Source organism: Camelus dromedarius, chromosome 32, assembly GCF_036321535.1.
Source record: "Camelus dromedarius isolate mCamDro1 chromosome 32, mCamDro1.pat, whole genome shotgun sequence".
NCBI lineage: Eukaryota > Metazoa > Chordata > Mammalia > Artiodactyla > Camelidae > Camelus > Camelus dromedarius.
In genome coordinates this window covers 11438002-11465956 of record NC_087467.1, presented here as the reverse complement: position 1 = coordinate 11465956, position 27955 = coordinate 11438002, and the positions used below count along the sequence as shown (strand labels likewise).

The 27955-nt window shown below is 36.0% G+C and overlaps 1 protein-coding gene across 1 annotated transcript in view; it reads right to left on the bottom strand.

Annotated features, from left to right (window-relative positions):
* Window positions 1-27955, bottom strand: part of CDH2 (cadherin 2) — a 194193-nt gene that overhangs the window by 49524 nt on the left and 116714 nt on the right. Inside the window, exons 3-5 of the mRNA XM_031439018.2 lie at window positions 6956-7182; window positions 5021-5167; window positions 3087-3242 (exon numbers count right to left, since the gene is read on the bottom strand). Of these exons, the coding sequence (XP_031294878.1) occupies window positions 3087-3242; window positions 5021-5167; window positions 6956-7182 (530 nt within the window). The remainder of the gene's footprint in view (window positions 1-3086; window positions 3243-5020; window positions 5168-6955; window positions 7183-27955) is intronic.

The following is a 27955-nucleotide window of genomic DNA, read 5'->3' as shown; positions in this document are numbered from 1 at the left end:
TTCTCTTCCTTTTTAAACAAATATAATCACTCAGCTACTCTTGGCAAAATAACTTCAAGAACTTTTCATCCAGCACATAGACAACCATTTTGATCTTTTCAAAAAACTGTGTAGTGTTCCATTGAATTGTTTCTTTTCAAAGGGAACGCTCCTGTGATTCTCCCGTTAAGTGCGATGCTGGCTGCTCGTTTCTGTTGGATACGCTTTATCAAGTTAAAGAAGCATCAGCATATCCTTTTTTTATTTAGAGGCTATTTAACACGAGAACCAATGTAAATTTTTTATTACACTGGCCTGTCAGCACCTATAGAAATAATCCCTTTTCTTCTTGGCTTATTTAATACTTACATTATATTAATAAATTCTTAATACTGAACCAGCCTTGCCAGCCTGTAATTAATTCTGTTTTGTTAGGGATATTGCTCGTTTATGTGCAAGTAGTGAGAATCTGGAGAACAAGAATTTTTCTAAAAATTGACCTGAAAATATTTATTTCCTGAGATTTAACCACACGAGTTCAGATAGTGAGAATTCATATGGGAAGAAATATTTATAATTTTTGGAACTGATTTTATTTATATTCATGCATCTGTGTTCTTTTTTGGGGGGGTTGCAGGGAGGTAATTAGGTTTATTTATTTATTTATTTACTTTTACTGGAGGTTCTGGGGATTTGAACTCAGGACCTCGTGCATGCTAGGCATGCACTCTACCATTGAGCTATATACCCTCCCCTTCTGTATTCATATTAGAGACTGGCCTGTTGTGTGCTATCTTTATTAAGTTTCCCTATTAATGTGATGTTTTTGTGAAAAGCTTGGAAGGTGTACTTCTTTATGTTTTAGAACAGTATAAAAAGCATTAGAATTACATGTTCCTTAAGGGTTTTAAAATAATTGGTTGATAAAATAATCCATGCTTTTGGGAGGAAGGAGCTGAGTAACATTCAGAATTTAAAACATTTTTAGTTTTTCATATGCTTATTTGCTTGTTTATATCTGTGGGAGTCTTGTCTACCACATAGCCATATTTCAATAATTTCAAAAATTTAGAAAATTTGTACAAGGGCAAAAATTCAACCAATAAATTAATGGGAAGAGGAAGAGTCTAAAGACAGACACATGCTTAGGTAGATTAAAAAGTTTGGAATGGATGGGTATAGATGACAAATCAATGGGAACATGAATTCAACATACGGTGTTGGGACAAAGAAAAACAAAGTGAATCTACATCCCCTTCTTCTTTTATGGAAATAAACTCCACAGAGGTAAAACATTTAGATACAAAAAAGAAAGAAAGAAAACTGATAAAATGGGGAAGATTAGCATCTTGGAGTAAGAAAGACCTTGATAAACATCTCTGGAAAGCCAGAAGGCATTGATCAAAACGATGACGACAAAATATTACAATGCAAAAACCCGAAGTGATAGTAGGGTAAAAATTATAAATAAAGTTCAAAAACAAACAACAAAAGGGGAAACAGATGACAAATCACATACTAGCATCTCTAGTAGATAAAATGTTCTTAATAAAAATGGTTAGAGAAAAAGACAAACAATTTCCCTCCCCTTCCAAAATTCAACATAAGACAGGAATAGGAAATTCACTTTAATTGGATATTCAACATATGCAACTTAAAACATCAAGATAAACTTTTCCAGAAATAGTACTGGCAATAAATAAATAATGCCTGGAATTAATAATGGAGTGGAAAGTACCTACTATATATTAAAATTATGTTAGGACAATTAAAAATGATGATATAAATAAATAATGATTTACTGACATGGAAAGATGCTAAATATTATGCTTGCTGAGTGACAAAAACTGCTTTCAGAGAATGATCCCGATTTCAAAAAAATACATTTACGAATCTAGGCACAGAGAAATATCTTACAGAATATCACCAGTTTTTTAAAAAAAAGAAAATGGTTAGTTTTATGTACTGAGATTGCAAATTCTTTTTACTTTCTTATTAATACTGCATTATTTGAAAAGTTTTATTTCTGTATTATTTGAAAAGGTTTTACAATGTGCATATAGTCTTTCCTAGGAGAAAATGATACTTTCATTAAAAGTTTTAGTTATTCATGTAGAAATTAGAGAAGTAATAAAAAGATTAATTTATGTTTCTATATTAAACTTGTTTAAAAACTGTTGAAATCCTATTCCAGAAAAATGCACATGCATGGCTGGAAAAAAAAAAAAAGGAAGAAAAATGCCTTCTGGGATTTATACTTTAATATGAGTTAATTCTTAAGTTTTAAAATACTCAATACAATATTATTTTTAAATTGGGAAAGTCAGTTTCAAATACACACATATATTAAAAAACATGAACATATAACTGTATGCAAAAACTATTATCATTCAATAAGAAAATGAATAAAATAGAAAAATAACATAAAAATTAACATAAGAAATATAACTGGATAATATATCTAAGAAAAGATTGCTCAGATTGGCAGATTGATGAAACCAAGTATATACTGGCAGGGTTACATGGAAAAGGGAAATTTCAATTCCTGTAGGCATATCAAAATGGCACATCGTTCTGGAAGTAATATGACCAACGAATAACAAAATAAAAATGTGCTATCCATTTTCTATGTTTCTATTTAATGGCAATACCAGCAGGGACAGACAAAAGGACAAACATAAATGTCTATTAATAAGAATCTGCTATTAAAATTATAACTACACATTCAATGGAATACTATACAGCCATTAAAATGTTGTGATCGCTATGTAATTTACAAGAAACAATTTTGATCCCTTCCATGTAAATTTGTTCTTATCAGCTCTTAGCCACATTATCGGGAGGCAAGTATCAACACGTCAAGAGTAATCCGATTTTAGGTAATTTTACTTTTTTCCTTGGCATTGTCTGTTTTTTACCATGAGCATTCATCAGTTTTACCGAGACAATAAAATTGTTCAAACAAATGGAAAAGGCTACAACTACCTTTCTGGTGTTAAAACTCTCAGTTTCAAAGCTTTAAGACTGACACAAGGGACGAATGTTAAACGCTGCACACATTTGGAAGAATATTAATACACAGTATTGTAAGTTGGTTGAAATCTTACATGAAACCGGGCTATCAGCTCGCGATCCAGAGGCTTAGTCACTGACAGCTGACCTGAGATGGGGTTGATAATGAAGATACCGGTCGGAGGCTGGTCAGCTCCTGGTCCAGTTACGCTGTACCGCAGCGAAAGGTTTTTATCTCTATCAGACCTGATCTGAGGATCAAGAACAGTCACATTAAACAGGGGCTAAATGAGCTCATTATCGGAGACAGGGCGTGCCACAGCTCATGGCCTTTTTCAGTTACAAACGTGCACCATCTCTTCCCAGAAAACCCTTGAAGCTCTCCCAGTCCTGTTCCTCACCCTTGCTTCTTGGTGACGGGCTTCAAAAAGAGATGTCACCTGTCACCAGAAAGAGCAGGGGCAATGTTAACATCTAAAAGAACACTCACCAGGAGCCGTGCAAAAGTCAAAATGAAGGAGCGTCAGTTTTTAAACAGAATTAAAGTCTATCCTGGGAATTTCGAGGTTACAATATTTAACCCTGCAACAGGTGTCCAATTTTATGAGAATAAAAATTGTTTACTTTTTGCATCAGTTAGATAAGATATAAGACTGTGAAAGAGCCTAACCCGGGAGCTCTAAGATTGTGGTTGAGCCCAGGAGTCAGACTTCTATACCTGCACTGTACCCATGTCATTCACTGCAACCAGGGCTTCCCACAGTATTTTAAGGTGGCACCCAGCACCCCAAATTCTTTACTAATAACAAAGCATACGAGAAATGATTTTATCCTATCACTCTCAAAAATTATACCCATTACAGGGTCACTGCTTTCTCCTCCAAATACAACAATTCCTAGGACAAGTAAGTTTACAGACCAGTGGTCATAGGAACAGGCTACAGAAAGCGAAAAGGAAGCACATTATAGAGAAAGGGCCGATTGAGCAATACTGTTGGGAGGTGATAAGAGGTATTTATGTATTAGGTGAATAGCTTTAATCCAATAACAGAATTTAGTTTCTTTTTTTACTTAAGGCAAAACTGTCTTCTCATTCTCTATTAAAGTAAAAATAGAAAACACTTTTATTTGGAGGTTATGCCTTTCATTGTTAAAAATATATATAATACACATTACAATAGAACATGCAAAACAAGTAAGTGACTCATTAAAAAACATAACTTTCAGTAAATTTGTGTTAGAATGCTTCGTTAATCATATACAGAAACATTTACTTTCTGATAAGTGGGAATATACACTGAATTTGTTTTATTTTCCTTTTGTAATAAATAACAGGCTGCTAATTTTACTAAACATGTAGAAATACCCGTCATTTCTTTCTCTGCGTCTGATGGTATGCATTTAGAGTAACTGAAAAAAGACCTTACTCTTTAGATTCTAAAGCCTAAGTTTTTGCACAACCCCAGGGAGTCTGTTAATGGCATCAGAGGTCATTTTTTATTCCTTTAAAAAACTCTCAAATGCACTTGGTGCTGGCATTTTTTTGTCAGTGATTATCCCTTTATTTTTCCTTTAGCCCAAAAGCTACGCGTAGAGGGCAAAGATCGTCACGGGGAGTGAAGCTTTCAGACAGAGAAGCTAAGATGTGTATCTGCTGTGGGGGAGGGGAGGGTGTGGGTGTGCATGTTGGCATTAGGGCATATGTGTTCAGATGCTGAACAAGCTTTCTCATCCATGGCGTCCAGGACGGACCCACAGAGCTCTACCTATAAATAACTTGAGATAACAAGAATATGGAGAAAAGGCTCTTTGCAACACTACAGACATTTCATCAATATAAATATATATATATATATATATATATATATATATATATATATATATATATATATATATATATATATATATATATACATATATGTTTTAGTACATACATGTCGTAGACTCTGCCTTGTGAAAAAAGAGCCAAAAGCACTTCTAACGCACACCTGACACATGCAGTGGAGATGCATGACACTGTGCCACCTACCCTGACAAGTTCTTGAGGAAAAGGCCCCCTGGAGTTTTCTGGCAAGTTGATTGGAGGGATAACCCAGTCTCTCTTCTGCCTTTGCAGGTAGCCATTGTGCTTAGTCAGCTGTCTCGGGAATACGATTTCTTCAATTTCTCGTGGTTCCTTTGCATTGAAATACAAGAAGACATTCCTGAGTATTAGGAAAACGTTTTCTGAAAATACATCGATGTCAATGGATACCTGAAAATGTAGAAATCACAGCTTATTATGAACCAAAAAAACACGTCCGGAGGCCCTCTCCCTGTCCCTCTGTTAAGAGAAAACACTGTAAAATTTTGGGTTACACTGTTCACTGAAAAACTGAACTCCAAACAAACTTATGTGGCGCAGCTGTGTAAACCAATCGCCGTTTTTATAAACCATCTTAGATAGTAGTTAATATTGAGCAAAATTTAATAGTACCCTTTTATACATTTCTCATTAGTTTAAACCACAGTTCAGGTAATGTGCTGCTGTATATTAAATTTAGATCTTGATGTGCTAAAATATAATTTGAGTTCCAAGAGATGTTTAATACATACTGCTAAGGAATGTCTCAAATATTTATGACCCTATTAAATCCCACAGAATTAATGCTGTAATTATTCTAAACCTATGTCACCCGTGATGGATGCTGTAGATGACCCACTTTGCACATGGGCTATTAATCTCTGCTGGATGTCAACATTTTCTTGTCTCTCCCTGTATCTGTAGACATTTTGCCATTAAGCGCTTGCTGCTTCAACGTGAATATCCCAAGTTCGTTTCCGGGAACGCAGCGAACCGACAACAACAACAAAAACAGCCTCCACTCGGTGACCAGCTCCTTACTTTATGTTACCCCAGTGACATGAGTCCCCTTAACAGTTAACAGATTCACAAATTATGTTTCACGTAAAGTCCAGCACTGGTGTAAGAGGAAAAATGGTACCCTTTCCTCCTATATTTATCCGTATTTGATTATGGCTGCATATACCACATTTACAATTAAATACCAGAAGTCAAAGTGTGTATTTTTATCTCTCACAGTATGATAAATATACAAATTGTTACAGTGTCATGGTTCATAAAATCATGGACCTCAGATTGTATGAGTGTGGCACCCCCTCATACCTGTTTCAGATTAACTCAGAGAACCAGAATATTCAGAAACGAATAATGGTACCGTAACTTTACCGAAGAAGTTATTGCATCTTATTAAAAATTCTTAAGGGGGAGGTTATCGCTCAGTGGTAGAGCTCATGCTTAGCGTGCACGAGGTCCTGGGTTCAACCCCCAATACCTCCATTAAAAAACAAAATTTTAAATAGTGGCTCACATAAAATAAGTGCTCAATAAATGTTGATTTGAGGTGAACTTTACTCTGTTGGAAATGTACCTTACTTACTTTATCTTGGCTGATAGCAGCTCCACCACAGGGAGTATATTATTCCTAAAAGTCATGCTGGAAGTATGAATAATTCATAGTCCCCAATCTGATTATTAAGGGGCAAGACAAAAACCCAATACTCCTCGCCGGAAATGCTTTCCTGTTATTCCTATAAATTTGTACTTCCTCTCTAATAAATTTGGCGGGTGACATCTTGCAAACAATTGTTTATTTCGCAGTTAAATTCAACAGCTTGTAAAGCTCCTGAGAGATTTAAAACAAACAACTACTTCTCATTTGAGTTATAAATCTCAAAGTAGAAACAAACCTTTCAAATACAGTTTCAGATTGCTGAAAACAGATTTACTCTGAGTACCTTATAAGATTAAAAGCACAACGAAATACTACTGAGGTGGCTGAAGTTGATAAAAATTCAAATATTGGCCACCTGTTCATGTGATGCGAAGTATGTGTTTAGCTCAAACCGTACAAATCTGATTTTCAAACGTAACTCCATCCAACACCATATTTGGATACCCTACCTTCACTGACTCCTCAGGTGAGGCTGGCTTCAGGCTCAGTTTCACCGCTACTTGCCACTTTTCCTGAGTCTCTTTGTCTTGGGCATATATCAGGAACTTGGAGTGCTCAGAGGACAGGGGGAAACTTCTCACGGCATACACCATCCCGTCTTCATCTACCTTAAAGTCTGCTGGTTCGCTGCTTTCATACTGTACTTTCCTTTTCCCATTGCAGTTGCTAAACTTCACTGCGAAAGATAATAAATATTCAAGACTAATTATACTCCAGAGGCAAAAACAGCTAGCATCTAAATCTATAACTTGATTACGTTAAAATAAAAGGTAGTAATAGAAAACACAAAAATTTTATTTTTACATTATTACAGGAATGTAAATGTCAGACTGTGGTTCTGAGTTGTCCCCTGGTGTCTTCTTGTTCCAAAGCCTTCCCTTTCTTCCACAAGCCCCTGGATCCTGGGCCCTCAGGGGCACCTGCTCTTCCAGCCATGTCTCTCACTGAGACTGCCTGTCACTTCTTACCAAACTCCTATTCATCCTGTATGCCCCAGCCTCAAAGTCAATGAGGGTAGACCAGATGCCTTGTTTTCAGTCTTCGTGTAGCAATTTGAACTCTATTACTGTAGTTTGAAAGCCAAGCCTTATACTCACCGTGAGAGTCCTACAGGGCAAATTTTCTTGGCTATCTTGTTTACCCTGCACATTTCCTGGCATGTACACTTAATATGTATAATTTTGGAATAAATGCTTAAAGGAATAAAGCAGTAACACTTTTTAATACTGAATGCCCACCATACTCTAGAATAACAAGACCTTGCAACTTTTAGTTCTGATGGTGTTATAATAGTTCTATGAAGCAATAACAATATGATAAATTTTCAAACAAATGAAACTAAAGGTATATCTCAAAATTAACTTTAACTAAAAATATGTCTTAAGAGTAGAAGAATCAAAAATATTTCAATTTCTTAATTAACTCAATATTACATGTAATGAACTTAAAAGTGGAAACAATTAATGCTTTCTTAAAAGTAATGTCAATCAGTTTATGTCTCATTGGATAACGGAAGTTAAACTACATCCTTCTAAATGTAGAACTAGACATATTCAAGCCAAAATAAAATTATAAAATAATACAAATATTCCCTAAGGAAGATTATTTCCTTTGAAATCCTTAACCATTCTTTTTGAAGAAAAATTCTATGGGAACAGCATAAAGGGATCAAAGAAAAAGCAATTTTTCATTTCTGTAAACATGTGAGTTATGTCCTGACCACAATTACACAGGATGCATTTTGGAATTCAATTAATAGGCCCACATAACAAAATATATACACCTTTTGCATTTTTCAAGGACCTAAGTAAATTTTTTGAACCCCCACTCTGCATACGAACTGATGACAGTTCTTTTGTTGTCGTTAATATAAATTCGCTGAGATGTGCACCAGACCACAGACAAATAACGTGCATGCTTATTTCCTTACATTACTGTAAAATCCTGGATAACAGTAATAACAGACTTTACTGAATACATTATTTTCCACACAATCCATATATTTTATCCTTCATCTTTCAAACATTTCAAAATGAAAAGTCGTATCTCACACTACCTTATGTTAAACCAAAATATTTGTCTTCGAAGTAAAAGTATCCCAGAAGATGCCTGATTACCCCATCTTACACGCCATGTGATTTAAAAGTGAAAAATGGGAATGTTTTCTATAGAACAATGCCATCTACTGCTTATGTTTTATTAAAGACAGCGAAATGAAAAGTGAAATTGTTTGGGGGATCCCTGCTGAGAAATCAAAATGAAAGACTTTCACAGTCTTTTTGTATCAAATTCCCTTTTACATCACAAAAGGTAATCATGATACTTAAAAAAATATAATCTGGATCAGGAAAATTATATACTGTTCTGCACTTTCTGGTTCACTTTTCCACTTTCGCATTGCTCCTCAGCAATTCACACCTGGATTGTTGCATCTGCCTGTTAACTGGTCCCCTCCCTGATCCAGGTCACTGTAGAGCCACTTGTAGACCAAACCTCTGCTGTGATTTTCTCCTCCCTCCTTAGTATCTGCAATATACGTAAACTCTCTGACCTCGTGTACAACGCTCTCTTAATTCTTAGTCACCTGGTCTCTTCGGTCTCTCTGTAAGCACATCGTAAACTCATTTTGACTTCCTGACAGTGAGTCTCCGTTCTTTATTTTCTTTCCTTTTTTTTTAGAGGATATAGTATTTTTATTTCCTCTTTTTGTTTTTAAATTTAAATTGAAGTACAGTCATTTTCTGAAGAAGAATATGAAAATGAATGTATGTATGTGTATGCACGACTGGGACGTTGTGCTGTGCGCCAGAAATTGGTTCTTTGTTTTCTATGACACCTAACAGTGATAAGGGCAGAATAAACATTCACTCAGTATCTAAGGTCCATTAGATACTAATATCTGACAACTTTTCCAAAAAACTAGAAAACAGAAGGGAAATTTAGAAGTCTGCCCAGCCTGTTGCAGCATTCAGCACCAACAGTTAACACCAACAAAACCCAGGGACTTCAAATAACTTGACTTGGTATTAGGTGGTTGGGTTGTGAAAGAAAATGTATTAATATTTGTTGAATGCCGGGCATTGAACGAGACATTTAAGGTTAGGTGATCTATTTTAACCTTAAGAACAGCCACCTGAAGTGGGTACCGTGTTATCTGTTCTGCAGACAGGGAAGAAAATCAAAAAGGTCCCATGCTGTTTGACTCCTCGTGGCTGTCCGCCCTACAGAAGCACAAAGGGTTCCAACTCAACTCATGACTCTCAAGTTATTGAAACTTAAACCTTGAGTAGACAATAAAGGTAAAGAAATGACAGAGGCGCTTGATAAATGCTTGGAAAGAGAATAATGCAACATTTAGGTCTCTGAAAGTACCAAGGTAACTGGCACACTAGAAAGGAGTTCTTCAATTGGGGGACAGCCTAAGCGTCCCACCGAGGGGAGACGCTGAGCCCCTCGTGGGCTGCTGAGTGTGTGGCAGATGAGAAGATGTCACGCCGACTGTTCCTGTCACTGACATCTGCTATTTGGATTCAGGTGTCAGAAAGATGCAGGCAAGGAAGGAGGCCTTTGAAAACATGCATTAGCAAAAAAGAAAAAATGTGCCTTTTCCTGCAAAGGGTCACTGCACAGGCTAGAAAGGAAAAGTGGGTGACCAGAGTGCCTGACACTGGAGAAAACACTGGAGGAAATTGCATAAAGGTCAGTTATTTAAAATCATTTAGGGGAGTGAGTATAGCTCAGTGGTAGAGCACATGCTTAGCATACACGAGGTCCTGGGTTCAACCCCTGATACCTCCATCAAAAAAAATTTAATAACATTATAATAATAATTATATTTTATTCATAATAAATAAAATAAAATAAAATAATTTAGCTTTTCTAGCACCTCTGACCCTGTTGGTTTATGTTATTAAATTGTTCTTGGTGTTTTAAACAAATGCTAATTTTCATTTGCTCCAGTGTTAAATAAAATAAGCAACATTTTGTCCATCACTCAGATGTAAAGAAATGTGTTGTAGTACATAAATTCTCTTTGCACATTCAACTAGTGGAATCCATTCCTGAACTGCAAAGAAGTCCACTGCCAACTGAAAAAGGTTTTCTTGGTGAAACGGCAGTCCTGACTCCATCCTGCGGTTGTGATTTACTGCATGGACAGTGCCTGGCTCAGAGGCGTAATCCACGACGACCAGGTTTTACCGTTTTCAAGTCATGCAAATTAAAAAGCTTGCTAATTTCAATGGGTGCTATGGACTGAATTGTGTTCCCCCAAATTCATAGGCTGAAGCTCTAATTCCCAGTACCTTAGAATATAAGTATATTTGGAGATAAAGAGATATAATTAAGATAAATGAGCTCACATGGGTGGGCCCTCATGCAATGTGATTGGTGTCTTAAAAGAAGAGGACATTGGACACAGATCTGCACGTACACAGAGGAAAGCCCACGTTAGGACACAGGAAAAGATGGCCATCGTAAGCCAAAGAGAAAGGTCTCAAGAAAACCCAAACCTGCTGGCGCCTTGATCTCAGACTTCCAGCCTCCAGAAATGTGAGAAAATAAGTTTCTGTTGTTTAAACCACCCACCCTGTAGTCTTATAAATGGGTAATCCATGAATTCCATTTACTAACCATTGCCCAATGTTCATTGCCCGTTATTGCTCACTTTTGACTTAGATGCACCTAGTAATGTTTTCTTAGGTCTGACGAGATTCACTTCCGCCCTAGAACCAATCACTGAAACTTACATAGGAGAAATTTTTTTCTTACAGAAACACAAATTAAGAGAAAAAAAGTAGAAAACTGCTATGTTATAGAGTCATAGTTACAGCACTAATATATATTTATAATTTATACATTATATGCATTTATCATTATGGACTTTCAAACAGGTTTTTGGGAGGATTGTGACAAAATATGTTTACCAAAAAAACTAGCTAAAAATAAAAAGGAGAGTGGATAGAGCCATTTGGAAGGGAGAAAGAGATTTCCAAGGTTAAGATTAGATTTAAGATTTAACTTTGAAGATGAAGAAGGCAAAATCATTGCTATATGACTTATGAGAAGAGATAACAGTTCACTGGAATCAAGCTGTTTCTGTTATTAAAACATTTTCCTAATGGACAGTAGGTAAAGAACTCTGAATAACATAATGAATACCATTTTCAACTTATTTTCCAAAATATGAAGCAGTTTTATAATTTTTTTAATATATAGGTTTTTAATAAAGGGTGATGATACATTTATTTTAAATTAAAATACATCCTTATTTTGAAACTGTTCTGTATGATACTGTAATTAATGGTAGATACATGACACAATGCATTTTTCAAAACTCATGGACCAAGCAACACAACGAGTGAATTTTAAAGTCAATTAAGGATTTCACAGTAATGTATCATTATTACTTGTAAAAAACGTGCCACATTAATGCAAGACGTTAATAATAAGGAAATCTTCCAGGAGTGCGACAGTACTTTGTGTTCAATTTTTCCATAAACTTAGAACTGTTCTAAAAAAAAAGTCTACTAATAATTTAAAGAAATGCTTCCTTAAGAGAATGGTCTAACCAGATATATTATTAAACATTTGAAAGGAACAGATGGTTATCAATATCCTCAGTCTCTCCCAAACATGAGTTCCCGTGAACTGCCCCAAGTGGTTTTAGCTGAAGCTGGATAATATAACTGAATCCATAATTTTACATAAAAACTATTATGGAAATACTGAGTTGGTGTTTCATGAAAATAATAACATTTTATCAGACATGTAATAAAGCTGAAATTCTACTATTTTAAAAACAATCGAACAACTTGAACTGTTTTTCTGACAAATGATCTTCTTTACATTAAAATATTAATTTTGCTTAAGGGCAGAGATAACTTGAAGTAGAAACTCCAGGATTTAAGAGAAAAGGAAAGAAATTGCCTTCGACAACAAAAAAACAAGCTTGATCCGCTGGATCATTCAAATTTAAAACAACACTCTACATAGTTAAACGTTTGTGGCTAAAAACATCACAATACTAAACAAGAAATTTATTATTAGAGCCAGTTCAGAGTTTACACATACAATATGTAGCTATGTGCTCTAGCCTACATAAACCTTTGTTAACATGATTAATACCAAATTAAGCATCAATGAAATAATTATTTTAAAGTACTTTTGACTCTTAAAGCAATACCTCAAGTTAATGTTAACCATAAAACCATAATATCCTTATAAAATATTAACAGGAAACCACGGATCTTACATAGTAAATGTATTAGCAGTTAATAACACTGCATAAACCATTTGAATAAAAATGTGCAGATATACACATACGGTTTATAATTTTTGCCTAAGTAAAACATCACCCATATTTAGAAACAATTATGAGAGAACACTGCAAAATATTTTTATGCCTAAATATCCCTTCGACTTTTTTATTGTTTTTTTTTCCTCCCGTATGAACTGCCATTTCTGAAGCCATATTGGGAAAACAAATAGTTCCACAGTGTTTGACAGAAGTCCTCCTTCCATGGGCACAGAGCAATATTTATTAATGGGCCAGCTGTTTATTAATGAAGACACGAGAGGGAGTAAGGTAGGAAGAACTATCTCAGCATCAAGGATTTCACAGTAGAACTTACTGATTCCAATGGAGAATGGTTACCAAGCACAAGTCTGCTCTTAACTCTGAAAAATCTGCTTAGACATTCTTTTGGCCCTCTCTGCCCTTTCTGAGTTTCAGTTTGAGGAACAATTTTTTCCTAGAACAATTTAGGGTCTACCCATCCTTTTCACAGATACCGAGTGGGATACACTAGTTTGGAAATGTTCATATGGACCTTGGTGGAAAAAGTCAATGCATTTTCTTTATAGCATAGAATTATGATAAGAAAAATGAAATATAGGCTTTGGGGAAACATCCTGTTAAATAGACATAAAACTTTCATACAAAATATTTTTTAAATCATTAATAAGAAATTTGAACTTCAATTAAAAAAATGGTTCCTTTCCAAAAAAAAAAAAAGAAAGAAAGAAAGAAAGAAACAAACAAACAAAGTTGAGCTTGTTTTCATGAAGTGACTTTTTTATAACAAGTTTCATGACCAAGATCTTAAATTCTTGATAGTCACCATCAAGGCAAATTTTGTTCAAAGAAATTGGTGATAGCAAATGGGAGCACAGAATTCATCACTTTTTCTCCAGTTGACGGAAAGTTCTTTCTTGTCATGAACCATGAGGGATACACTGATTAAATTTCATAGTCCTTTTTCTTAATTGACAAATATAATGTTAAAATTCCTCATGGAAACACAAATGCTTTTCAGTATTTTTCCATATTAAGTACTTTAAAATAATGGTAAAACTTAACTTCAAGCATATAGGTATTGCTCTAATAGTCATTTTTTCCTGAGGATTTAAAATGTAACACTGACTAAATATCACAAACGAATCATTTTTATCCTTTTTCCAAAGTTGAACTTTTGCTTCAAATCCATAATCTCTGTGAGTATGTGTAATATTATTTACACGGCCTTTGCCATTGTCAATTAAGTTCATTCAGGTGCTCCAAAATGTCAGTTAAGTAAGCTATTTCTTTTTTCCAAGCGAATAACTCTCCTTCAACAAATCTACAGTGAACAACAGTCAAACACACTCACAATCTATTTTTCCCCTAGCTAATAAACTCTTAAAAAAATGTGTCCTCTGGACAGCTCATGCACTTTGGGCCATGTTAGCAAATACGGTTTTCTGATCCCCTATCTTTGCATAAAGCTGTTGCCGTTTATTTTCATAATATCAGTTTATGCGGATTTAAGATTTATGAGTGAACTTTTATATACAAGAGCGTGTAAGTAAGTAGAATGAGCATAGACTCACGGGGTTCTGAGATTAAACTCGTGATGTTTATGTTTTCATACCACTCACAGCCTTTCACCTTCATGACATTACAGCCAGAGCATCAGCCTCATGTCACGCGTGCTTAACATCTTGCTTCAGAGTGTTCATTTGTCTTCTTGAATATATGGTTTACAGAAGTTTGTTTAGCTTTATTTTGGCAAAATAAATCACGCTCTTCAAGGATTTTAACCACTGCTATTAACCAACATATTTGTTAATTCCTTAAAGTCATCGACATGCAATGATAACTTTTTGGATTTATTAATCTTTTTGATTAGTGCTGTCACTATGGCGTGTGACGTGCCATCACCACCTTTCCTGAGTGTTTTATTCAAAAGTGGCTCCTTCTCTATTTCTTCTACTTCACTGGTTTCCAATAGAGCGTTGATGATGTATATATATATAGGCTGGTATAAGTAATCCCGCATTTGTGTGAGGCATTTTGGCTTAAACCATTGAATGTAAAATCTTATAAACGGCTTTTAGAGCTTGATCATATAGGGCTGTACTCAGTCTCATAAAGGAATACCCTTACTTTCTGCTTAAGAGAATCCAAAATTCCTCCTGCCTAAATTGGCTGTTTTGGGGATATGGTGCCCACAGAATTTATTCTACATGGAGCTTCACTTGACCACTTTTGCATTAAATAAAACCTTTAGACCAAGTGTGAGAATAATTAAAAAGACACATGAATTCCAATTTAGGGGAAAATATTGAGGGGGTTCTTATGACTAAAGTCTTTCCATTTTGCTATGGGTTGGGAAAGTAAACATTCTTTGAAATGAAATCTAAAGACAAAAAAAACTGCAGGCAAGTATAGCTTCAGAAAATCTATTTGTAAATGATATATAATGTACATATATAAATAATAAACTATATGAGAAATATTATGTAATAATATAATATAAAAATACATACATATAAATATTACATATATAAATATGTATTTCAGGTCATCCATACTTTTAAAACATTTAAAAATAAAGCATATGAAATGCTTGGAAAATTAAACATGCTATAATCTAAATTAGAATACTAAATATGAATTTTGAATTAATTTAATAATTAAAATTCTAAAACTGCACAAAATATAATTATTATTTATATTTCTGGATAATCAAAAAGTATTTTGAAAACAATTAATTTCTGCTACATACAGTCCTCTCTAGTAATTTAGTAAATTTTATGCCCAGAAAAACCAATTTAATTTTAAAGAATTTGTTTCTAAAAACATATATAAATTTAACATAGTATATAGACACTTTAACTTTGAAAAACACACACAAAGTTGACTATTAATTTCCATCAAGAATAAGACTTTGTAAACTTGAAAATTCATTAGAAAGAAAGGAAAAATCAAAAGAAGAAAGAGAAGGGGAGGGGAAAAAAAGGAATGAAGATGAAATAAACTGAGAAAACAAACAAAATGAATAAGTCTCTGGCACCTGACAAGAACATAAAGATAAAATTTATACATACCTTCTATTATATTAAATAAGGAAAACTATGAGCAAAATATACAAGCAAATTAAATTGAAAGAATAATAAAAGTAACATCTGCATAGAATTTTCACTTGGGATAAACACACTGATTCAAAAGCAATGATCAGGTAACTGGGGGGATTCAGTAGGAAAGGGGACATTTTGAGGTTCACGCCATGTGCGGGCGAGTACTTGGTCAGTGAGAAGATTAGGGGGAGATGCTATGTGGACACTTGGGTCTACGCAAGTCTTAGCAAAATAGGAAATAAGGAAAACAAGAAAAGCTTCCAGGAAGTTTTTACAGAAAGTCATCAAAGAGCATTCAAACATAATTTTAACTTCTGTGACTTAATTGATTCACCTGTTTAATCAAAAAAATGCCTTCATGTTTTTAACACTATAAAAAAGTTCAGCTAGGAGTATCGATAGCACACCTACACCTGATTCTCGGTGTTCTGGCTGGGAAACACTGACCTATCTTGCCCTCCTGCTGAAACAGTAGGGGCTAGGTTGGCACTGCCAATGGTGACCAACACTTCCAGCTTTTCTCCCCTTCCTAGACATACAGAAAGTCAGCGGGCTGCCCTGGGGAGTCACCTGTCACCACAGCAGACGTTGCATGAAGGAGAAATTGACATATGTCTGTGTTGGGCACAGAAGACTGGCGGTAATTGCTACTGCAGCACATCCTAGCCTACTGTGCATGAGAGGGCCTCAACGTGAGTGACCTAAAACCCTCTCAATGCAGTAGAATTAGGATGAAGTGTCTATGAAAGGAAATAAGTCAGAATCAAACTTACTGGAGATCAAATGAATAAAACCAAAATATTTCTTATTCCTAAAAGTCTTGGCATTTCCCTGCCAAACGAAAAAGGCTTTATTATAATGTCCTCTAAAATGTTATGAAATCTATTGGAGAAACTGTTGTTTCATTTCCTTTCCAGGGAAAATCATGTAATATTTAACGAACATCTGTACATAAGCTGCCACAAATAAAAGAGAGGAATAAAGAGCTATGATGTTCCTCTTTGATATGAAAGTGAAAAAAAATCAAAACAAGCAGAGGGGATGATAATGATTATGACATTGAAAATATGAAATTTAGATTTTCAGTTGTCTGACTGTATGCTATGCATACAATTTTATGTATTAAACTTTTGGAAAAGCTGTAAGATTATTACATTCTTCTGTGTATGCATTCTAATAACTCAAAAAATTTTAAGCTATTCTTCACTTCATTGATATTCTTCCTCCAGGCATCTCTATGCCATGAAATTCAATGAAAACCCTTTCTTTTGAAAGAATCAAGCTAAAAATATATAAGATTATCAGTGTTCAGGAAGAATTACTTTTTTTTTTTTTTTGCAGAATGTGCCCATTAACAAATTACACTGAAATATCACTACCTCTAGTCAATGACTCTGACAGAACACAGGTTGTGTGGAAGCTCCTTTTCCCAACTATGTGGTTATTAGTTTCTGAAATTTGATGCAATTTAGTTAGCTTCATATTTCAGGCTACTTAATGTCAACAAAGAAGGAATCTTAATTCCTAATTTTTGCACCAGGTTTTTGTTAACCTTTTAAGAAAATAAGAGTTTTCATAATAAAGTTGACTGAAAAAAGAAGGTCCTGCTAATTGGAGTTTTCAAAACCACCACCAGAAAAGGAAAAACCAAACCAAAACTGAACTAATCTTGTGTCTAAATCAATTTTCACAACGTGGCCTCAGAATGGGCCACAGAGACCAGAAAAAGGGACTGTCTCCCCACAATGCTCAACTTACTAAGACATAGGAACACCAAGGAACAAAAGGATTTTGTACATTTTATGAAATTTGAATGAAAGAAAGAGGGACACAGAATACAATGTTCGTTAAACAAGTTAGCCACACTGCTATGACAAGCCATCACATCAGTGGAAATTAAAGTCTATGGAACTATTTAACTACTAAATCCCAAACCATCTGCTGATAGTAAAGTTACAAAACAAACAGGGTAAGATTTTATCCTAAACACTTAAAACAATTTAAGAAATATTTATGGCTATTAGGAGACAAAGATCATTGTCCTACACAAAGAAATAACAATGTATATAAAAGAACTCTTGAAAATTTATCATAATACATAACTCATAATTTAAAAGCTGAATTTTCAATTACTACTGCCAAACCCCACCCAAAGATACATGGGTTTATTGGCTACTGGAAAGAATTTTGCAAATAGCAAAGTTGGACCTTCTACAGAAAGCAAGCTATAAAAATTTAACAAAGGCAATACTAAAATCCACGACATGAAATGTGTTATTTTTAAAGGCTGTCTATGTTTTCTGAACATGAATAATATGATGTGTATTAAGGATTTTAATATACGTAGGATTCCATAAAAATTTCGTCAATGTTACTACTTCTTTCATGGAGCCAATGAAGTTGTTGAAAGTAATTACATAAAATCCCTAAGTTGCCGATGAAATTTAAGCAGTAAAAGCAATGAACACATTCTAATATAAATTCAATTAATGGATGATTACTTGATAAACATCACCATATAAACTGAGGAAAGACATGGCCTCCCAGTGTGGTGTTTTGTTTTCTCAGTATACCACTTTCCAACTTTTTGAAGAATCATTGTATAAACCCTAAAAAGCTGCTCTGGTGGCGTGAAAGTATTCTTCCAACAACCTAAAGAATATTATTTCTTTGTTCTAGTTCAACTCACCACATAGCATTACAAGAAAAACAAGGGTAAGTAATCTATGACATATAATAAAAAATGGGCTATGTTTTTAATGCATCAATTTAACAGTAGTAGAGAGCTGTTTAAAAATTGAGTTTACACAATGGATAAAAACTTGACTAATACTCTTTTAAATGTCAATTACTTATTTATATTTAGAAATTACATTTTATGCTTACTAAATTTTTATCATAGGTATCCAGAACTGCAGTCATTTCAAAATGCTGTCATTGGTTTAAAAATAACCAAATCAAAACAAAAAACAAAAAAAACCCCAAAAAACAAAAAATCCTCTTCAAAAATGTTCCTTCCCTCTATTCACAGCCTGAAATGAGCATCCACCTCTGTGAACACACCAACTCAGCCAATCTGAATATCTGAACAAAACTTCGTTGCTTCGAATGACAGTAAGACTTCTGCTCTTTAATAGGTTGACACTTCCTCTTGGAGAAATGGTAACACTTCTGTTTCACCATTTTCATTACTTATTTCAAAGTGCATGGTCACACAGTGTAGTATTATGGCCACCTCATGGATGCCCCACCCTGTGACTTATCTGAAAGCATCTTAGGTGCATGAGTGTTCCGCCTTAGGGGCATTATTCTTACTCCCACTCTTTCAAATGACACTACAGCACTTAGCTCAGCTCTTAGGTATACTAATGAAGCATTAAAGATACGTATCTTTAAATTTCACAGAGATAAAAGATTTTTGCACATTTGATTGACCCTGAAAGTACACAGACATGTATTAAAGGATCTTCATCACATTTACCAATGTGATGTCAAAGCAAGTATCCTGTGTACACACTCTTTACTCCCGGCTTACCAATTCTGAGTCCGTATGTATTAGTTACAATAAACCAAGTTAGGCTGAAGCAATATCCTTACCCTCTCCTGATACACAGATGCAATAAGCAGACTCGCCAGAATTACATCTTCTTGTCTAAAAGCCTCAGCAATACGTATGTTCTAGAATAATATATTAAAAGCCCTATTTAAAAAAAAAAATTAACTGAGTAGACATTTGACTTCCAGAGGCATAAAAATGAATTAAAACAGGAGTTGTAAATAACTGAGAAAAAGACAGGAAAACACACACCTGAACAGGAATGAGGACGATACTGTTAAGTGGGAATGTTTCATCTTTAAAAAAAAAAACTTTTTTTTTTAAAAAAGGAAGGATATAAAAACCAAGAACAAACAGAAATACAAGGTATCAAGGAGCGTTCTAGTTGTTTGTCAAGGGGTTTTTAGGACATACTGTATGGGAGGGAGTTTTAGGGACGAAAGTCTCTTACTGCGAGAAGCAGTGTCGAGGTAGGCTGAAACCCACTAGGCTGGAAGAAGAAATGTCAACACAGGCACAAATGAAAGATCTAATCACTGATGCACGTGGAGCTGGTTCACAGGATTCAGGGGCAGTGTGAGTGTGTACATGCATATCTGACAGCAGGGTTCAGTGTTCAAATGTAAATGCCACTCTAGTTTCTATAAAAAGGCTTACCATTACCCCTTTTCCTGAGCCCATGGGTTAGATCTATTAATATGAGGAAGAACATGATTGGCACTTTTTCAACATGGGGATTATTCAAAAATACACAGTGTAATATGCAAGATGTGATGCTAAAGAAATGGGATTGATTCTGCAAGTCACACAGAAAAATCAGATTCATTACATAACAAGCACGTCTTGAATAAAATTATCGTCCAACCAACAGGGGCACTAAATATGCACTTTAATTTGGAGTACAGTACAGAAGTAACTTCACTTTCTAATGAGATGAATTATTAATAAAGCTAAGATACTAAAAAAAAAAACAATGCTTGTATAAAGGCCAACTCTAATCTCATGTATTCCATATGCAATCTTCACTAAAACACTACTGTTTTATACTCAGTGGAACCATACCTTCAACTAGTCTGACACAAGACTAGTTTGAACAAGAAGGAACTGCACTGATGATGAAACTTTTTTCTCTTTTATCATTTTGTTCTTGTTTGGTGCAAAAAATAAAAAGGACAGAGGACTACAAGCCAGTAAACTCAGTTCTGGTTGTGGTTCCACCAATGCCTTTTCAATAATCCTCTAAACAGCATCGATCTTCATTGCTTCTGCTGTATATGAGGAAGTGTCACTCAAGACTGCTAGTATCTTTTACAGCACTAAACTATGCACACACACAGTCTAAAATTTGATAGCATAACAAGTCCCTGAGGGAATATTACCACTGAAGGTGGGATTTGGGGATTTGGGGGTTGGTTTTTTTTTTTTGGTTATTTTGTTTTAACTGTTGTGAGTAAGTTTTAAGTAAAACACGACAGCTCCTCTGGGACAAAAAGCGAAGGACAAAGCCTACAGGAAATACACTGGCTTTAAATGTTTTTTTCTCTAGTTCTGAAAACCTATAAATTTCAAAGCAAAGTTAAAATCCAAGTATCACATTTCATAGAATTATGGATGAAAGGGCAGCAATAAGTGATCAAAATCCTCACAATTATTCAGTGGCCACTCTTTATTTCAACAGGTTAACCCATTACACTGGCATTAATGGACTGTCATTTATAATCTACTTGCTTTCCTTTTGCTAGAATTTGTATGTCATCACAAAAGTAAAAGAAGCTAAAGTTATTCTGTTTGAAACATAACCGTCCTCCAATAGACCAGTCCCCTTCTTTGCATGAAACAGATTTCAGTCATTTAGGCACGCAGGTGTCACAAAGATCAAAGGATACTACCTGTATGTCAAGTTCCAAATTCTGCATCTCATCCCCTTAAAAAAATAACAGATGTCAATGAGAAAAACGAAAAGTCGAATGTCTTTACAAGACATTTCTTTAGAACAAGTCTTTAGAACTATTTAGTAATGAATACAAAATTGAAAAATACAAAACTCTGGAAAATAAAAATATAAAAAATACGCATTTGAAAAAAGATATGCATTTGAGACAACAGAAGGTACAATCCATAATTTGTCCTAAATTTGCAATTTTGATGGCATAAATGCTCCTCAGGAAAGATAAACTGAGGACCTACGAAGTTCTCTGGAGATACATGACAAGAAAACTCATATGACAATTTCTGGATGAAGTCACGACAGAAAAGGTGCTCCTTTCACTTTTACATGACATCTTTTCTTTTAAAAGTTTCTAATAAAATAAAGTCAGTATTTGTTATAAAGGAGACATTCTCTACTCAGTTCTTATCATAACGGCCATACAAAAACATTCTGCTGCAAGTTTTGGTTTCTAATGAGTAGCATTCTTTTGTTTTTTCAGGTTCAAAGTCATTTTCTGTAAACAGCCTGTTTTATATGCACACACTACCTTTTGATAATTCTTTCATGGATTACAGTTTAGCCTTTAAAACAAGCAACTATGTTGAATATCTTACTGTTCTTCTAGGTGGTTTCAAATCCCTTGATGTTTGGCAAATTTTTACAAAATTAATGAGGTTAACCTTCATTTCTCAGACTTGCAGAGTTTAAAACTTCATGTTACCCAGACCTCGTAGTCAAAGATGACTCACAGTCAAGGACTTTTACATTTGACTTTATTTTTCAGGAAAATCTAGTAAACACAAAGTGTATCTTAAATGAGAGAGAAGCATGTGACACTTTCTTAATCTTAAACACATTTAGGCAACTAAATACAGGTTAATTCCACTTAAAATAAATTAGACTTGTAAAAGTAAAGACATCTGAGGTAAAATGTGAAGGGACATCAATGAGGTTTTCACTTTATAAAGTTCCTTTTCATAGTTGCATGGTATTCTGCCTTCTTGCTCCTTTCCATGCCTGAATGTGTCTGTCTTCCTAGAAGGAGGGACCTGAAATACCAATGTGAACACGGCAAACATTCTATCATCAAGGAAGTCACAGGCTCATCCAAAAACTTCCCTGGCAAATTATGTGAATTAAGATGAAGCTCTACCTAGTGGGCATTAGGGAAATCAGGATGAGACATTTAAAAGCCGAAGCTGACGTTTAAAAACACGATTAAAGACAGTTTCATAAAAAGTATAAAGTTTGCCACAAAAATATCTGGCTTGGAAACTTTTAATTTACTTGCAGTTTGCAGGAAAATATCTACCACATACAGAAAGGGACAAAGAGTGTTTGCTGCAAAGTACCATGCGCTGGATTTGAAGATGTGCAATTCTCTATGGTTACAGCTCTGAGGAAGGCACAGGAGAAATACGGCTTTGAAACACTGCCTCCTTAAACCACCACCCCTGCCCCCAAAGCATATATCCGCACAGTTTTCTTGTGATTATGTTTTGATTTGATTTTAGAATAACAGAAACTCACAGCATCACTGGCTTTTAAAAAAATATAAAATGTGCTTTGTCCATAAGTATTCTCATTTTATGCTATTTTGTTTTCCAATTTAAACAAATCACTGTTAGTGGAAATGAAAAAGGCAATTTCTGCTACCTGAAAGGGAAACACGATTCTGCCAGGTTCTTTAATTTCTCCGTGAAGACATACACACAGCTCTTTAATAAAAACATGCTATGGAGTTTTCAGGGCCCATAATTCCTTCTGCTTAGTGAACAAAGTCATAATAGGTATGTCAGAATGAAAACAGGGATAAAGTTCTTTTGAGCTGACGGAAATGCCTATGTAGCTTTTTGTAAGTGGAATACAGACGTCAGCAAAACAGAGATCGGGTGGCTCAACAGAGACCATATTACATCTGATTCACTGATCCCTTTCAAATTCTTGCCCCCAACCTCAGCACAGCACAAAACCTTCCTGAGCTCTGCCGGTCCTTTTGTCTACTCGCAAAACAAAATACAACAGAAGAATAAATTCTTGGGGGGGGGGGTGGCAAAACAGCATTTCTACTTGGACAAGTCTCTCCCTTTCGGTTATCTTAAGATGCGTGTTCTAGCTCGTTTTCTCAGCTAGTCACTCTCCATCACCTGTTATTTAGCAATTTGTTAGGGAAGGACTATCTGTAGCTCTCCTAGCTTTCTTGAAAGAAGCGACTTGGATGAAAAGTCAATAATAAATGTGCTTTGTGTACCCAGCAGCACTCAAAGTGCTTATAAGGTAATTAAGATTGGTAAGGGGTCATTGGTTTTATGCCCAGAATCGGGTTATGAATCCAAGATTAAATGTCAAAAAGAGTGTGTCTGAGAATACTTGTTAAAAGACAAAATTTCATACTTTTAAGACATGCACTCTATGCTCTAAATGCATCCAGAAGGAGAGATGCTCGAAGTGCCAAGATGCTTACAAATAATTTTGCTAGTGGGCAGACAGGAGATTCTTGAGTGCTTTTTCTCTCAGTTTGCGAGAGATGTTAAACACACCAAGAAACTCTGCAAGGTTTAGATCGACTTTCCGACATGGAGGTGGAGCCAACTTTTAGCAATGGTTTGTCAGATGCTGTCTTGTTCTTAAACATCCCCCTTTCAACAGTTACCTTTCCAGTTCACTCCTATGCTGAAGAGTTGCACACAGCATAAGAATACCATGGGAATCCGTGAGAAAGTCTATAGAAGTATTTTGGGACAAGGCCGAACCTTGGAGGATTTGGGGAGGTGAGACTAGGAAGAAAATGGAGTTCTGATAAACAAACAACCCAGAGCAGAAGAAAGAAGACAGATGACATGTCCAAGGAAAGGCAAGGGCCAGCCATTGCTTGAAATAGAGAGTTAATGCAGAGATACAGTGGAAGATACACCTGTACGTTTACTATGGACAAACTGTAGAGCACTTGTAAGAATTTGGGAGACTGAAGTTTTGGGGGCAGAGGAAGGGCAGGCAGTGCTCTGGGACAAATGACCTAATGTAAACAGGGATGAGAGTGGAAAGCAGACTTTTTACTGACAAGGTCAATGCTTGAGCGAGAACTAGGGATCTGGGCCACAGTGACGGCAGCAGGAATCCCCAAGAAGAAAGGTATTCAAAGAAGTGGTGAAGAATTGATAGCTACTTAGGTGTGAGGGCGAGGAAAGGCAAGGAAGGAAATGCAGGGTGTCAGAAGGATTCCAACAGTTTGAGTCTAGATGACCGTTTAAAAAGAGGGATGCAAATGGGTTAAATTTTGAAGGAGGAAATTTCCATTTTAGGAAAGACTGCTTTCCAGAACTGCTGATTTAATTTAGCATGAAAGAATATACAAATTGTGCATCTTCTGAGTGCCTGACATGGGGCTCGGTAGAGAGAATTCATCCTGGTATCTTGGAGGGGCTCCTAGTTTGATTACAGAGACAGACACACAAATCGTGTGCTTAGTTGAAGTCACAGGAATGGGGTGAAATCTTTCAGGGACAGTCACGTCTAATCTAAAACGTTCCTGCTGAGATTATCTTGGTTAGCTGTCTTACTGACAGAAAACACGTGATAGCCATCTCATACGCAGACATCTCTTCAAAAAGACAAAAATGAACTGAGTCAAGCTTTTTGTCTTTTTCCCCTCCTTATAAACCCCATTCATTTCTTGACTCCTGGACCTTTGGTAATTTGTGTTTTTTTCTCCTCTGCACCATATTCTAACTTGCTCTTTGCCTTTTTCAAATGTAAACTCACAAAATGACATTCCTTAAGAGTGCCAATGCTGGTGCAAATTATTGCCAAGATAACAACATTTAAGTACCTACTGAAAGTAAAATACTTTTCATCTTTTGTAACTCAAGGCTTGGCAGACTTGGCAATTTCTTGTGAGCCTAAAACTCTTTGGAAGTGTTAACAATAACTGAGCAACATACGTCCCATCTCTGGGATTGTACACAGGGTAGTGGCCTCCATGAGTCGTCCTTTCAGTTCTTAGTCCCTTGCTTAATGCTCTACCAGATTCATGCCTTGGGTCTAATGGAGAGAATGTCCCTTCATTTCTCTCCTTTCCGTAGCCATTGAAAGTTGTCTCTGGTGAGTCCACGACCTATACTGCCTGGACTCTTGTGTGAACGCACAGTTCTGACATCTGAGGATTCTGGGGCACAGGGCAGGGCAGGAGATATGATGGGATGTCAGGTGCTTGAGGTCAGGGCCCACGGGCACAGTGGCACCCTCCACTTGGGTGCTTCATCCCCATGCTCCTTCCAGTTGGCTCTTGGATGGAGGAGATGGCTGTTGGTATTTCAGTGATTCCCCAGACATGACCATATTGGGTCCTGATGACCACTTCAGCCGGAGTAGGCAGCAACTCATATTTCCATTTTCTAAGTGAATTAATTATGGCTCAGGGAGATTAAGCAACCTGCCGTAGGTCCCACAACTGTCAAAGAGAACAAACTGCCTTTATTAGGGACCAAATGAACTACAAATAATGATAGGTTTCTAGCTCACATTTAGTTTATGGCTTGTTATAATTACCTATTTTCTGCTCTACCAGTGCCAAGTCAGGATTTGACAGTCTGTATGCTGTCTTTTTGGGGTTTTTTTGCCGAGTTCTTCTCACCATTAATTTGTATGGATAATTTTCCTCCAGTTCTACTAAATGTCGGGACAAGTGATTCCCTAAAATTCAGAGTCTTGTGTGACAATGAAACAGATCTTGGTATTTTCCAGTAATACTGCAAACACAAAGGAAGCAAAGTTAAAGTAAGTCAACACTGACGGGTTGAAGAAAAGGAGGGTATTAGGCGACCAATGAGTCAATGTCTTCTAAACTGCATTCTGCTGATGACGCATGCTTAACTATCAGCCATGACTGACCGACAATGCCCAAAATAGAAGCAACTCCCTTCTTGACTAATTGGACACAAATAAAAGTTGCAAATAGTTTTTATTATGATAACATCTTAAAATGGTGCTACCAACAAATAAGTATCTATCTATTTTCTTAGCTGGAGCCAATGATGCTTCTTAAAAGCTGACTGGAGCTAAGATGCTGCTCCTTAGCAAAGGGAACCGTATCAGCTGTACGTCTGCTCAAGATAACACAGGACCAGTCTCCCACTGCTTTACGGCACTTTAACAGTTACAAAGCTGCCTTCATGTAAGGAGAGGGTAAACTGGGATTTCCGATGGGGCAGTCCTCCAAAAACTCTACACCAGTGGGGCGAGGGCCACATCAGCATGTCAGCAAAACAATTAACTCACTTCCAAGAAGCTAAAATTCCACGAGGAACGGAGCATGCCTAATTTTCTGAGGTCAGTGCCCTGATCAACGCTGTGTTCCTACGATCTGCATTCGACACGAGAAGTCTCCGCTTGCCTCCTGTTAACAGAAGTGTCAGGAACAAGATTATCCACAGGTAGCAAGACTGATAACAGCTTGAAAAACATCCGATGCAGAAAATAGAGGAAACAGTATAAAGTAGAAGCTGAAATGACACAGTCTAGCCGAGCTTTGAAGCAGAACTGTGCGAATCTTCACCACTGTAAATATCGCCCTACTAAGTGCAACGGTATTAAACACAGGACACCAAGATGGGTAATTCCAGTCCCAGCCTTCCAGAGACTCACAGGAGAGTGAAAGAAAAACAGATACCAAGGATTCTAGCTCATTCTTCTCATCCTGAAAGATCTTTGATCCACTGATTCAGTGATTACGCCGAATATACCACATCCACCATCTCATTTAACCCGAAGAACAAGTCTAAAAGGTAAATGCTATTTTAGAGATGAAAAGGAAAAAGAGTCACAGGGAGATAAAGTACCAGGTCCCAGGTCACACAGTGGTGGAACTTAGCATTTGAGCATGGTTATGTGATTCTAAAGCCTGTTTTGATTTTTCAAAAATATCTCACTGCCATTCAGTTTTGGGACGGGAGTCCACAATAAGCACAAAACATAAGCCATGAATCAATATATTTATGAATAAGATTATCTTTCCCTTAGAAACCACACTAGATTATACATTTATAAAGTAATGAACTCTATCATTTGATAGATTCTTGAAATAATCTCTTTTAATGGGCATGTCTGGAAAAGTGGTTTCCTGAAGTGAAAATCTGTTAAAATGTGGTCTCCATTGGCACCTGGGTTTCACATATACTTTTGACTTTTCTTTAAAAAAAATTCATTTAATTCCTTACTGGAATCACACGCCGAGTTTTATATGAAATAAGAAGAGTGGCTTTCTACTGAGTACTTTCTGCTTTAATCAGAGCCTGAATCAGACCCAAGACTCACCAGGCCAAGTGAAAAAAGTGGACAGTCAGCAGGCATCTGTGTGTTTTCAATGGATGAGTGTCCATGACGACAGGGAAAAAATGCCACAGCAGTGCAAGCAACACTGTTAGCGGGCTCAAAGAGACTGGGAAGCGAATTAGCCTAGAGATCCGTCCACCTCTTTCCCTTCCTTCTTAGAGGTGAATCATGCTCAACAGAATTACGTAGCATGGCAGAAACAAGGACCCACCTCTGCATTCCTTTTGCACCTGT